Raw genomic sequence first — 13,256 nt, forward strand, 5'->3', positions numbered from 1 at the left:
GATCTGTACAACCAAAAGAAATGCTTGCTAAGCAAAGTGAAAGTCACTTAAATGGTACATTTGTCTTGTAAAGACTGTCCCTGCAAGTACTGATCTAGCGCAAGCTGCAATTCGTGGAGATTTTCATGAAACATATGGTTCTGAAAGGCCTCTGAAATGAGAGAAACTTCATTCCATGAACAATCCAAATTTTGTAAGGTATCTTGTAAAAAAGGCATGCTGCTGCAAAAGTACGCAGTTTTATTTAAACTTCCAGTAATTTTATAAAGTAAAAGTGTGAGTATCTGTGAGACACATAAAGACATATAAAGTATTAGTATTTATGGAGAATGTTATTTGATTTTTAACATCAGGGATTATTTTGTGTTGTACAAAGAACAAACAATTCATGTTTACAATTCCACCAGTGTTTATAAGCCTTTTATCTGTATTGCCTTGAAAAATGCAATTTCTTTGTGTATGTATGTACAATTGCTCACAAACTACTCAGTGATCTGAATTTTCCTCTGTAACTGTTAACTCACTTACGTGAATACATGACCTAAGTAAATTTACTATTTCCCTTCATAAAAGAATTGATTGCAATTTCAATACTGACATGTTATAATTTCAAAGTTAATCAGTAGCTTGTAGTAACCTTGTCACACATCACTGGCTACTAGATCAAAGAATAGAATTGAGAAATACAAGGAAAAATATGTTACGGAGTCATTCCAGTGGTGTTCTTATCAATAATAAACAGTCAACAAAGCTGGGACGTAACAGTCAAAGATCTAAAAATCTGTCTAAGTCACAGTTTCATGCTGTCAAGCCCAGAGATCCTTTGACAAGTTATACAATATGTGGGGGGAGTCTCACAGGATTCTTTCCATTATATCAGAATCTGAATTTTCCAAAATGCTGAGTAAGAAGTTTCTGATCTTGCAAAGGACAGCCACTTAGTATGTTTTGCACACTGGATATTAAAGTACTGTATCTTGTGCCGCATAAATGGAAAAAAAAAGACAACAAACTAAACCAAATCCTATCTAATACCGAAGCAGTATTAAAGAGCTGATGTCAGGCTTCATTCTGATACAGATAAATTAAGTATACTGTCTGTTTCACATACATGACAATTCCTGGAATATATAGTAACAGACTCAAGCAACATGAACGAAACCTTAAATTAAGAGGGTATAAGGGAAGAATAATTTTTTTTTTTTGAGAGAGAGAGAGAGGGTGGTGTAAACCTTATGTTATGTAAATCTTTCCGACAATATTATAAGCCTTTTATCTTTTTTGCCTTGAAAAGTGTAGTGTGTATATACTCACACAAACTGTTCAGTGTAACCTGAATTCTCCTCTATTTCCTAAGTAGCTGAATAAAGGAGATATACATATGTCCTTCAGCACTTTCTAATTGACATTTTTGTACTGCAATTATCAACTTTAGCAATAGCCACCTGAGATTATTGGCAACATAGGAAAGCTATTCTGTTTAATTCAGAAGTATCACAGTAACATGCACCTCAACATATCAGCTTGAGGACAACCTCATGTCCTGAGTCCCTTGCTCTTTCCTATTGGTATCATTACTAGAAATAATATCAAAGACTTGATCACATTTAAATAGATGGATCCTTTGCCATTGACTCCAACAAACCAAAGATTTTTATCCTGTGCAAGTGAAAGAAATCAGAATATGTTCAGCAATAATTTGTTAAACAGGAAAAGTTGCCACACACATAATCAATGTTTGTTTTGACTTTCACATCTCTTCAGAAAAACCAGTGAAGATGAAAGACTCATCTAATTACTTGCTGTTCAAAGTGAATAACAATATCATAGTTCAACTCATTTTATATTAATGAGGTTAATTGGATGCATTATCTGCAAACTAAATGTACTGATAAGATTTTGGAATTCTAAAATAATGATTAATCTAAGCCACAACTTTTCTCAGAAAGCCACCGGTTTCAGCAGCACCTCCCCAGGCTTTCACATGGGACTCGGGGAGCTCATCCGAGTGAGGCACTGCAGGAACTGTAGCACAAGTGACCAGGTATACCACATGGCCAGGGCACACATCTCAGTTAGCTGGCTAATTAGTGTCAGGCTTGTCAGGTTACTTTCATCTTGTATTCAAATTTTTCCTTAAAATGTTAGCAAGGCAGGAAAGAAAAAAAAAAAAAAAAAAAAAAAAAAGGTCTGCTCTCAACCACATTGAGCCATCTGGATATCTACACTATGTTCTCCAGTTGACTGTTTTAAAAGCAGGGAGATTCTCACAATAAGCATCAACTTTAGGTTTCAACCTGCATTATTCCTGCAAATCTCCTTTACTTCCTACGGAAAAATAGTTTTGTCATTTAAATTGCTGTTTCCTTACTAAGTCTGTATCCTTGTATGTACAAGAAGTATCCAGCAAACTCTCTCTCATATTGGCCACAGACTAGAACTCCAAATAGCCATTGGCCATTTTATTGACATTTACAGTTTATTCATACTCCTTCCTGCAGCCATCACTTTCACAACAAGCGCGGTATAGCAAGAATACAGCAACAATGCAGGTAACAATACAGATAACATCACAATATTGTTCTTTAAAATTATTAGGTCTTTTGTTGAAACAACAGAAATAGAAATACCTTGCCTGCTCCAGTAGATCCAGAAACAGCTAATAACTGTCCCTTTTCAATCTTGAAATTTATATCCTGAAGAACAGGAGAGGCATGAAGTGGAAAATTACTGAAGAAGAGATTGTTGTCAGTGCTAGGAGCTTTGCTGTTGTTTTCTTGGCTTGCTTTTACAAACAGCTCTCCAATTCCCTGCAACATACACAGATGTGAATTTGTATGGACATCAAAAATAAATAAAGCATGCATATGCAGGTATGTATATCATACTACGGATTTATGAAAACACTTACTTTTCTGATGTTACTTTGCCTATCTGTGTATTATTTATTATGTTCTTAAACATATATATTTTTTAATTTATGTATTGGACTTGTTTCTAAGTTTGTGGACACAAACAAAATTTGCCTATTACAGAATTACATTCCAATGTTTACACGTGCCACAGCTTGATTGTTTTCAGGCTGGCTTAAATCAAAATTAACTACTTATTATGGGCCTTAACACTTATTAAAAGGTCACTCCCGAAGTTTCTCAACCATGGACAATGCGATATCATGCATTAATTACTTGCAATATATTCCTTGCCTGTTGATAGCTGAAGCCAGTTAAAATGAAGGAGTGTAGACTGCTCTCTTTAGAGAACACCAAGGCAAATATTGGTTAAAAAGACACACACTGTTTTAATTTAGTTTGGGTAAAAGTACTAACCTCATCCCAAAAAGCTGTTACTTTGTCCAGCTCAACCCCAGTGGTTGTTAGATTATACTCCAGGGCTTTATATTCTTTTTTCAGCAAGAAATCCTAGAAAAACCATGAAAGCAGATGAGAGGAAACAGTGAGAGATGACTGCCATATCACATGAAGCCGTACATACTTGCCAACACTGAGCACTAGCTAGTATTTCTGATGGTGCTATTGTATTGTAGCATCTTAGAGAGAGGCATAAATATAGCTTATACAACATCTTTTGGACGCAGAAATATTCTTGAAACTACCAATTCTTTCATTGCTAGTGAAAACATAACCTTAAAGTTATTTGGTTCTAGTTTAGAAAGAATTTCAAAACTTGGCATTTCCTTTGCTTTCAGGACTTGTGTCAGGCAGCATCACCCCTTCAACCTTAATCCTTTTCAGATAAACTTTTGGGTTTGAAGTAGGATGTGGAAGGTTGCACTCTGCTAACAGTGAAACAAAGCACCTACATGCTGCTACCTCCCTATTCCAAAACTGCCAGCGTTTAAAAGGGTTAGAATCATGTCTCCCTGAAAAAAAAAACAACAAAACAAAAAAAGGCAGATAATTATCCTGGCGAGTGCGCCACTGAAGTAGTGTAATTTCAAATGACACAAGTCAGCAACGTGACACTTTTGTTACCTTCTGGGATACTATTAGGAAAAAAGAGTAAGACTATGCTAATGTAAGAAAGATAACTTGTTTATTCTATTGTTTTGTTAAGGTTATGCAGTTTGTAGGTACCATCTTTGCCTTCTTAAACTATGTGGAAACAAGCAGGTCTACATGGGCAATACAGTGGACAAACTAAGCAGATATGGTGGAAAATCAGTCATCTACAGTAAACTTGCAAATTTCCCAAGTAAAAGAAGTGAAGTGATAAAGCAGATGGTTGAAAGGGCAGGAACCAAAAAAACTGGAAGGTCAAACACACACAGTTTATGAAAAAAAAAAAAAAAAAAAGGAAATGATAGCTAGGCTTACATAACAAACGTGGTGGGGTCATCCAGTGGAGTTGCTGGAGCAGTGATAAAGAAAGCAGACTGACCCTGAAACACTTCATGGTCTAGAAAACATGGATCTAGCTACAAGGGAAATACAATAACCCAGTGAACATATCTGGTCCAGTGAACTCTCTAAACTGATGAGGAAATTAAATCAGAGAAATGTATGAGTGGTTTATTATTTTTGTTTGTTTCTTGTGACAAGCAAAGAGCATTCGTGTTCTGGGATTCTGTGCATTCTATGGGGTCTACACCAAACCTGCCACAAAGAGATGATGATTTTTGGATTCTGGAGCATCCACAGAGCTAATACACACAAAGACAAGCGTATGGCAAAGTAAGGGCAATGGCATGACAACCAGGCTTGCCACTTCTCTTCCCATACACTCTTCCAGAACACAGGAGAGACAGGATACCTCCACAAATGCCTAGGGAATCTGCGAGCACAAGGACTGCCTAAATTAGGACCCAACAAGGCAGCCTTCTGAATGTCAAATAGAAAGTTTTATGGCTAGATTTCTCAAATTTTCTGCCCAGCTGAAAATCATGAAAATCCAATGCCTGCTTCTTATTCTACATTAAGGTTCAGATCTCTGATTAAGATCTTTAAGTTCCACATTAAGTATTTTTATCACACTAAAAATAATAAAACCAATGTTTTATCAAAAACCATCTATAAATACGTAAAAAAAAAAGCCTAAGATTTCACCCCAAAATAGAAAAATAATTACTTTGTGATTTCAGACCAGCAGATAAAACAGAGTTAATGAGAACTCACCCTGATTTAACTCTGCAGATAAGCTTCTCATGCTGGTATACGAGCAATTGATCTCAGTAGGTAAGGCAGGTCATAATTATTTGACTGGTACCTTAATTATGTTTACTACTCATAATGAATGAGGTGCACATTTGCATAAGATGCACAGTCTCCTGCTGTTCTTGCCACTAATAGCTAGGAAAACAGAAGATCTGTGACTGCAACTACTGGAAGCCATGTTATAGAAAACTGTACAAATTTTGTACTTCCTTTTCTGAAGGAAAAATCTCTTAAACACTATAACTCATATATTTTTATTAAGTCCCTTACTCTGCAAGGAGAAGAAATAATTAAATGCCACTGTTTAAGAAAAAGCAGCGTGCAGGTAGCATAAGACTCCTGGGGTTATGCTGCCTGGGGAACCCTATAACAATATCAAGATTTATAATGAATTTCATGGTGTGTAGTCAGAGCGACATATAGCATATTCAGAAAGTCTGCATAAATGCTGTGCACCCTTGTTGATCAACTGACAAGATAACATGCTATAAAGAATTAGTTTACATACTTGAGAAGGTTTTAGTGTATGCACCCTACCTGTATTTTGTTTATTGCCCCAATAGAGTCATACCAGGTCTGTACGGACCCAGGAAACTGCCTGGTCACTGTCATTCGAAGAACAATGCAGAAGGAAATGGTGGTAAATATTTTTCGGAGAATAATGCCTTTAATCAGAGCATACGGAAGCACAGCTAAAAACACAACAAAAAAGCCTGAAAAGAAGAAGGCTGAGCTGTTGAAATATCTCACATAAGCAGCTTTTCGGGTAAGCTTCAGTTCAGTTCTGTTAAAAAAATAAATACGAATAATTAGTATATGATTCCACAGTTTACATATTACAAACTTTTTGGATGGCACTGTTGGTAAACAATTAACTCAGAGGCTCATTGATCCTTCTTACTTTCTAGCATTGCAGTTGAAAAGCATTATTGCAAACAATTTTTGGACTTCAAAAATAATTGGAGTCAAATTTTGTCACCTATGTTCAGAGATGTCAGACAAAATAATAATAATAATAAATAATAAATAATTATAAATAAATAATATATATATTATATTTTATTTATATAAAATATAAATTAAAAAATAAATAAATAATAATAATAATAAAAATAATAATAATGATAATACTCTATGTCATGATTTAGATACCTCGTACCACAAAATTCCTGGTACAACCATCTTTAAGCATCTAATGCTGTGGTATGTGATATACTCCCAGAAGTGTCAACCCATATTCACCTGGTCATCTAGGTACACAACTGCCCTAGAAATAAGACACTTGGAAACGTCAGATTTGCTATACATGGCCATAAAAAAAACCCCAAGACAAATCCACAGTTCAACTACAGTGCCATCTCCTTTTGCAGAGCACCCTACTAACAGCTTCACCCATGAAGTAAGGTGTCGGTTAACCTCAGCTTGAAGAGGTGGAAGGCAGGGAGTCTGCTCTCCACCTCCCTTTCTCCATAGAAGCTCAATCTAGAGAGTAGCTTACTGACTGCTGTGCCGTCAGGAATGCAACTGGTGATTACTCTTAGCTGCTTTCACAATGTCTATGTATCTTACAGCAAGCTTTCACATAAAAAGAGAAACAATCCAGGGAGTGTAATTCATTTTCTGACTTGATAGCTCTAACTCACAGTGCTGAAGCTTTCTGCTGACTGTTCTCGTTTTGACGCTGTTCACATTCCCCAGGTGCCCTGCATCTCAGCTTTGCCTGAACATCGGCACCTCTGCTGCAAGAGCAATTAACTGGGGCTAGAGATTGAGCTAGACCCCCAAGGCACCCATTCACTGGGCGAGTGCTCTAAGGACTGGGATACTGTGCAGAAGTTCACAGTCATGCTGGTGATAGTAATACCTGGCATTACAAGGCTGCGCACCGTAATCTTTATGTGTCTGCTGATATTAAGCCAGTGTCTGCATGAAAAGTCCATCCAGGATTTTAGACCTGTATGGAACCCCCTTTCAGCTCCACACCGCATGCACGAGACATCTGTACACATCCAGCATCTTACCAACTTTTGTCAGCCAAAGTGTTCTTGGAAGATCCTGACAGAAAATCTGAGTTTTGGAGCAGGGTGCCTAGCACTTCTTGTTAAGTCTGTATTTCACTAGAGGCCTGAAGAAAGTAGCCAAGGCATGCAGGTCACCACCATAGTAGTAGCCACTGCCCTGAGGTCCCTCCAGAGCTTCTACGAGACTGTGGATGGCAGCACTGAATAGGGTTAACAGAGATTTTGGGGCCTGGTAATTGTCCAGTACCACACAAATGACTGGGTGAAAACTATCATAAAGCTCCCCAGTGCTGAATCACACAGCTGCTACTCCGAAGAGGGAGAATCAAAGTACTACTAACCCTTTTCAGTATGCTCCCAAGTACCAGCCACAAGCAAAAGTTTTCCAGAGGTGGCTCTGTCTGTGATACAGGCTTGAGAGCTCTGTAAATGAAGCACTCATTTGGGACAGACCCTGCTGACACAATATGGGCACTTGAGAGAGATATAAGAGACACTATGAGCCTTGTGCATGTGTAGGGTGTAGACCAGCATATGCCTGTTTTTGAAGTGATGCTACAAGAATCAGTACAAATACACAAGCTTGAGATTCTTTGTTTTATATAAAGACGTATCTTCCCCTGACAAAGTATAGAGACTTCCAGCCTTGGACTTCACTCTCTGCAGCGCTATGCTATGGTTCAGGGGACCAGTTTGGTGGTGTGGTTTTTCACTTCTCTGAATACATTGCATAGCCTATAGGAGTGCAGGTATGTTTGTTCAGACACCTGTTACAAACAGTTATTATCAGTACAGACTTAAAAGGGCACACAGGAGACAGATCACATTGGTCCCCCTGAAGTGTCACAATTCCCCAGGGGAGTCTGCGTGCAGCAATGTTACACCTTCAGGATGGCCAGCCCTGGCAGCTCAAGTCTACCAGAGTAAAGGGCACTGGTCTATCTAGTTCATTAGAGTTGATTAAACTGGGTTGCATCAGAAAATGTCAGCATGCAGAAGCAGTTTGATAACAACTGAGTTGTAACACACTGTTGCTAAAATACAGGCATGGCTTCACACACACTGTCTCGTTTCCTACCAGCTTAAGCCAACTGACTGGGGGGCCCTGCAGAGCTGATTTCAGCAAGCAAAATTCAACTGAAACTGACATTCCTAAGGTTGACCTGCTCTGGTGATATCTTCACCAAGTGACCTCCTGGATCACTCAAAAAAAAATATTGTATTTTGGTGCAGAGAAGTAGAAGAGAGATACTTTGATTTTGTAGTATTGTTAGCATTCTTGTCTTTTAAAAATGTAACAAAGATTGAATTCCAGCATCACAAAATTCACTATAAATTATTTTAGAAAACAGAGATCATAAAATGACAGTCCTTTTTCCAGGTTTCTGTGACCATTTTGTGAATTACAATTTATTTAATTCATGTCAACAGGATTTGCTTACAACATGTGGTCTCAAATTTTCTAAAAGCAATTCATGTGGCTATTGACACAAGGGGAATCCTAACCTGCCTCCATCCTTGAGCTGGAATTCATGACCTGGATTCAGACTGATTTTTCTCTGATCATTTATAGTAAATCACTGCAAATTTCCCTATCTTCCTTATTCTAAAGGTAAGGAATAATCTCTTAAGGTAAGGAATTCAGGTCTTTCTCTGAATTGTCTTTCACAAAGCAGCTGAACAAGATGTTTGTGTAATAATATAGTTTCATCTCTTTTATTTACATGATAATATGACACTTATATTTCTTTTATTTTCCCAATCACACACCTGGCACAGAATTTTAGTTCTCTGTAAAGGACTAAACAAACACATGGGACAGCTTTAGTGCAGCACCACCCACCAATCAATATATCACTTCTCCTTCCTTCCCTTAGGACTGACCCCCTGTTGGTAATAAAGACCTCCTCCTCATAGCTCTCAGCTAACTAGGTTAGCTCTTTTATCTCCTTTCTACTTCAGGTCTTGGTAGTTCCAGTTCAATCTTGATACTAGTTGAAGAGATAAGCATTACTCAAGGCTATCTACAGACCATAAACGTTAAGGCAAATGTGCAGGATGAATACATGAAGCTGCACTACTTTAATCCTTTCAGAGATTGCATGTAACATTTAAAACCAGCTTTATTGCATTTCTCAGAAAATAGCTTCAGAGGACTCATACTGTTTCCTTCATCGCAGAATAGGAAAGTCTATAAAACCTTATGTAATCATCACAAAAGAGCTTTTTATTGTAAGATCAGGATAGGGTTGGCCAGAAACAAACACAGATGCCACAATTGTTTTACCTGCGCAAACTAATGAGTGAAGTATCATAATAACAAATGAGGAAGCAAATTAAAAAAAAAATAAAAATCACCTCCAGAGTGAACTTGACAAAATGGGGAAAAAACCAAGCTGCAGTGTGGGAATGCACAGTTACTCTATGAAGGATTAATATTTGTGTGCTTTACTTAACTAACAAGACCACAGATGGTGTTCTTAGCCACCTAATATTTTCTTTCTGAGCATATAAAAATTTTGACTAACAAATGAGAACACTTACTCACGGATGCTTTCAATCATTTTTTCCATTGCATCTTCCCAACAATAGGCTTTAACCGACTGTATATTTTCAATTATTTCTGAGGTGATGACAAGTCTCTCATTGATCTTTCCTGCCCTCTTATTCCTACAAAGTAAAAAAGCAACAGGTCAATCTTCATCTTTTCCTTCCTGTATAGTTAGTTTGTATCCCATTATATATCTTACAAAACCACTTTCCCTATATGCCTACACTTAAAATGTTTATTTTAACAGCAATATTAGGAAGAATGTGAAAGAAATTATTAGAAATCTAGTAATTGTTTTAGCAAGGAAAAGATACAAGCTCTAAAAAGAATAAATCAACTCACTTATTTTAAAACAAGGAGTTTTAATTCTACAAAGCATTAGCACTATTTACTGCCCTTTAAACCATTCATTTTAAGTTTAGACAGCTGCCGCTAAATAAGTAAAGGCTTGTCCGTGACTTCACCAACACAGCCAACACTCTTTGGACTACTCTTTTGTAATAATGTCATAACTAGAGACTCTTAAGTGGTATAAACTTGTTAAACCAATGTGTTTCAGGAAAGTATATTGAAATATTTTAAAAGTCTCATCACCTGTATTTCATCATCATTTGTCCCAGCCAGGCTTGGAAAAAGGCCAGGACTATTAGAAAAGCAAGTCCAGAAAATGCAGAAGCTTCTAACATATCCCAGAGCAGTCCCATCAGCAGTGCCACCTGTAAAGGTGCAATCCATACAAAATGAGCCAGGGCAAGACCCTGTGGAAGCAGAAAAAAATAATAATACAAGTTACAGATATGCTCTGAAAACTACATGAAAAAGAAGTCGTCATTAAACTGACACTTTGAAAAATGTAATGAAGAATGGTACCAGTATTTCCAGTAGTAGAACAAGTTTATAAAGGAGGATTTGTGATCCTGAGCACATTGCATACTGGGTGTTAATTATGATGACAGTGCAGGAATACATATACATTCCACACCTAAACTTTCATTTTTGTAAGGCAAAGTTCAGTCTGCAATTGTCTCTTTGCTATGTACATGCATGAGGAAAAATCCCAGCTTTGTAAAAGTAAACAGAATTTTCCATGAATGCTGGCTTTTTCAACCACTGCAAGATGAGAAAAATACACAGAAAAGTGTACTGAGAGTGATTTAATCTGTTATAGGAGGAATATATTACTTTGGTGAAGAGAAGACTGTTGCGTGAGCACAGCTAATTAAAAACAGATTGCTGCCTACTTCAGCCACATTCCATCACATTGGGGAGATTTTGGACTGAATGCTGTGATAAGGCTGCACAGGGGTCTGTGATACAGCAGCTACACTGCAGCAATGATAGGTCACTTGTCCTAGCTTGTTCAGCGCTAGCTGATACTGCTCTATATAGTAAAACAGTGCTTAAAGGAAATACACCCTGCAGTTCCAGCCGTGTGCCTACGTCTCTCTGATCTTGCTTCTTCCACAGGAAGCAAACCTCATCCTACCAATGGGCCAATTAAGCATACAGGCTGAACAGAAGGTCATAGAGTTTTCAGTCCCCAAAGCCATTAGCAGGGATTTACCTCTGCATCTTTAACAAAAGTTTTACAGGAGACTTTGAAAGTGCTAACATGGATGTGTTGGGAATGACTCTTAATAAGGTCTTATGTCAACACTTAATCACTTTTAGCAGAGTGGGTAATAGCAGTAACAGGATGCTGAACAACATCACTTGTTCAACAGCAGGAACAGACTGGATCACCTCAGTAAAAAGATACAATGGTCAGGGAAAAAAAACCACCAAAATAGTATGGAAAGACTGAAGCAGCAAGTTCTGACCTCTGTGAAACCAACTGCGTAACCCAGAGGTTCCCTGGCAGGTTTTCACTGGAGTGTAGAACAAGCATGTTTTTATGGTATATTTGGTTTTTATGTTTCCTCTACTAATCAGCATAGGAGATAAAGGATGTCGTAAGTATCAGAATGAGCATTTCCATGACCACATGCCAACACATTTTCTTAAGGTAGTGATTCATTTTCTATCTACAATGAGCACTCAGTGCAGTTTGCCATTTATGCTCCTTCCTTCCTTATTATTTGTCGTGAACAGCTTTAAGTATTGCATTTGTATTTGATGGATCATCAAGTAGATTAAGTAACGGATGACATACCTCATCAAATTTGTTCAGATTGTTGGAAAGAAGACTGACCAATTGGCCAGTACTTATTTTATCTAGAACTCTGCTTGACAGTTTTAAAATCTGTAAAAGAAAACAAAAACATAGAAAAATGGCTATGTAACCCATCCCCCAAAAATAATAAATACAGATAAAAATAATAAGCAATGGTACAGTAGTATAAATAACAATTCACTTATCTGCTTATGCTACAGTCTCATTAAACTTGTTATTTATGTTACTTGAATTTAATATAGCCACTAAATTGCTTTACAAATATTGACTTATCGACTCAGTCCTTGCTTTCTGTTGAATATTTTATGTATATAGATATATATGCAAATGCAAATCTTAATTAAGCATGCATGCTGTGTGCTGCTGTGCATCCTCAAAAAACTCCTACTGTGCCTATCTTGGCAAATATTTTTGAAAGATGTTTTCACAGTGAGCTTTATACTAGAGTAACTAACATGTTCGTTTAAATTAGCTGCTTTTGGTATGGGTAAAACTAAATACCTTTTTAAATCTTTGGATTTGTGAACATGCAATGCATCAGTATCTGAGATCTCACACAGTATCATTCAAACTCATTCCCTTCTATGTTATATTTATTGTTTAAATCTTCTTCTCTAATCCTCTTTTGAAAATATTCTTTGGCCACCAGCACATGTTATTCTTCCTTTGCAATACACATGCATAACAGGAGCACAGTGGTAGAACAATTAAGGCACCTCACCACATATCAAGCAAGTCTGAACTCACACAGAGGCTGACTTCAGGCAAAGCAGCTGTAGATAAGTATTTAATTCTTTGGACTTAGGAAATGGAGAGCTGTCAGAGATGTTAGGCACATTATTCTTTTGTGTGCTTTGTGTACCTTGACTAACAAAACTATCGATCTTTCAACGAACTGGCCTAAAAGTTACGTAGGCTACAGACAGAGGTTTGGCTTTGAGTGTACATGAAACAATTACCTTCTTATAAATCAAGCTAAACATAGCTATCCTCATTTGCATTCCTATATGATGAAGACCAAATATAGCAGGGTGTAGGAGTAGTGTTCTCACAAGGAAGAGAAGGCACAAGCCAATGCCCAAGTAATAGGCTATGGATCTTTCGTCGGAGTTGTCCGGATCATAGGAAGCTATTATTCTTCCCAACAGAAGGGGCTGCACAGATTTGGTGACTTCCTGCAGACGGAAACAAGTAAAATAATTTTGGTCAGTAGTTTGTTCATTTTTTCAAAACGGTTAACATTTGAATTTTTAAAATTTGAATTCAAGTCCTTCCAACTGAGATTTACAGCTTTATATCTTAAAAAAGGAAGTGAGGTCTGTTTGTTGCACAAACCA

General features: G+C 37.3%; 1 protein-coding gene across 1 annotated transcript in view; it reads right to left on the bottom strand.

Moving 5' to 3' along the window:
* Positions 1 to 13,256, bottom strand: part of CFTR (CF transmembrane conductance regulator) — a 91,908-nt gene that overhangs the window by 58,770 nt on the left and 19,882 nt on the right. Inside the window, exons 4-10 of the mRNA XM_056341239.1 lie at positions 12,879 to 13,094; positions 11,899 to 11,988; positions 10,341 to 10,504; positions 9,740 to 9,865; positions 5,712 to 5,958; positions 3,330 to 3,422; positions 2,631 to 2,810 (exon numbers count right to left, since the gene is read on the bottom strand). Coding sequence (XP_056197214.1) covers positions 2,631 to 2,810; positions 3,330 to 3,422; positions 5,712 to 5,958; positions 9,740 to 9,865; positions 10,341 to 10,504; positions 11,899 to 11,988; positions 12,879 to 13,094 — 1,116 coding nt within the window. The remainder of the gene's footprint in view (positions 1 to 2,630; positions 2,811 to 3,329; positions 3,423 to 5,711; positions 5,959 to 9,739; positions 9,866 to 10,340; positions 10,505 to 11,898; positions 11,989 to 12,878; positions 13,095 to 13,256) is intronic.

This window comes from Falco biarmicus, chromosome 5 (genome assembly GCF_023638135.1).
Source record: "Falco biarmicus isolate bFalBia1 chromosome 5, bFalBia1.pri, whole genome shotgun sequence".
NCBI lineage: Eukaryota > Metazoa > Chordata > Aves > Falconiformes > Falconidae > Falco > Falco biarmicus.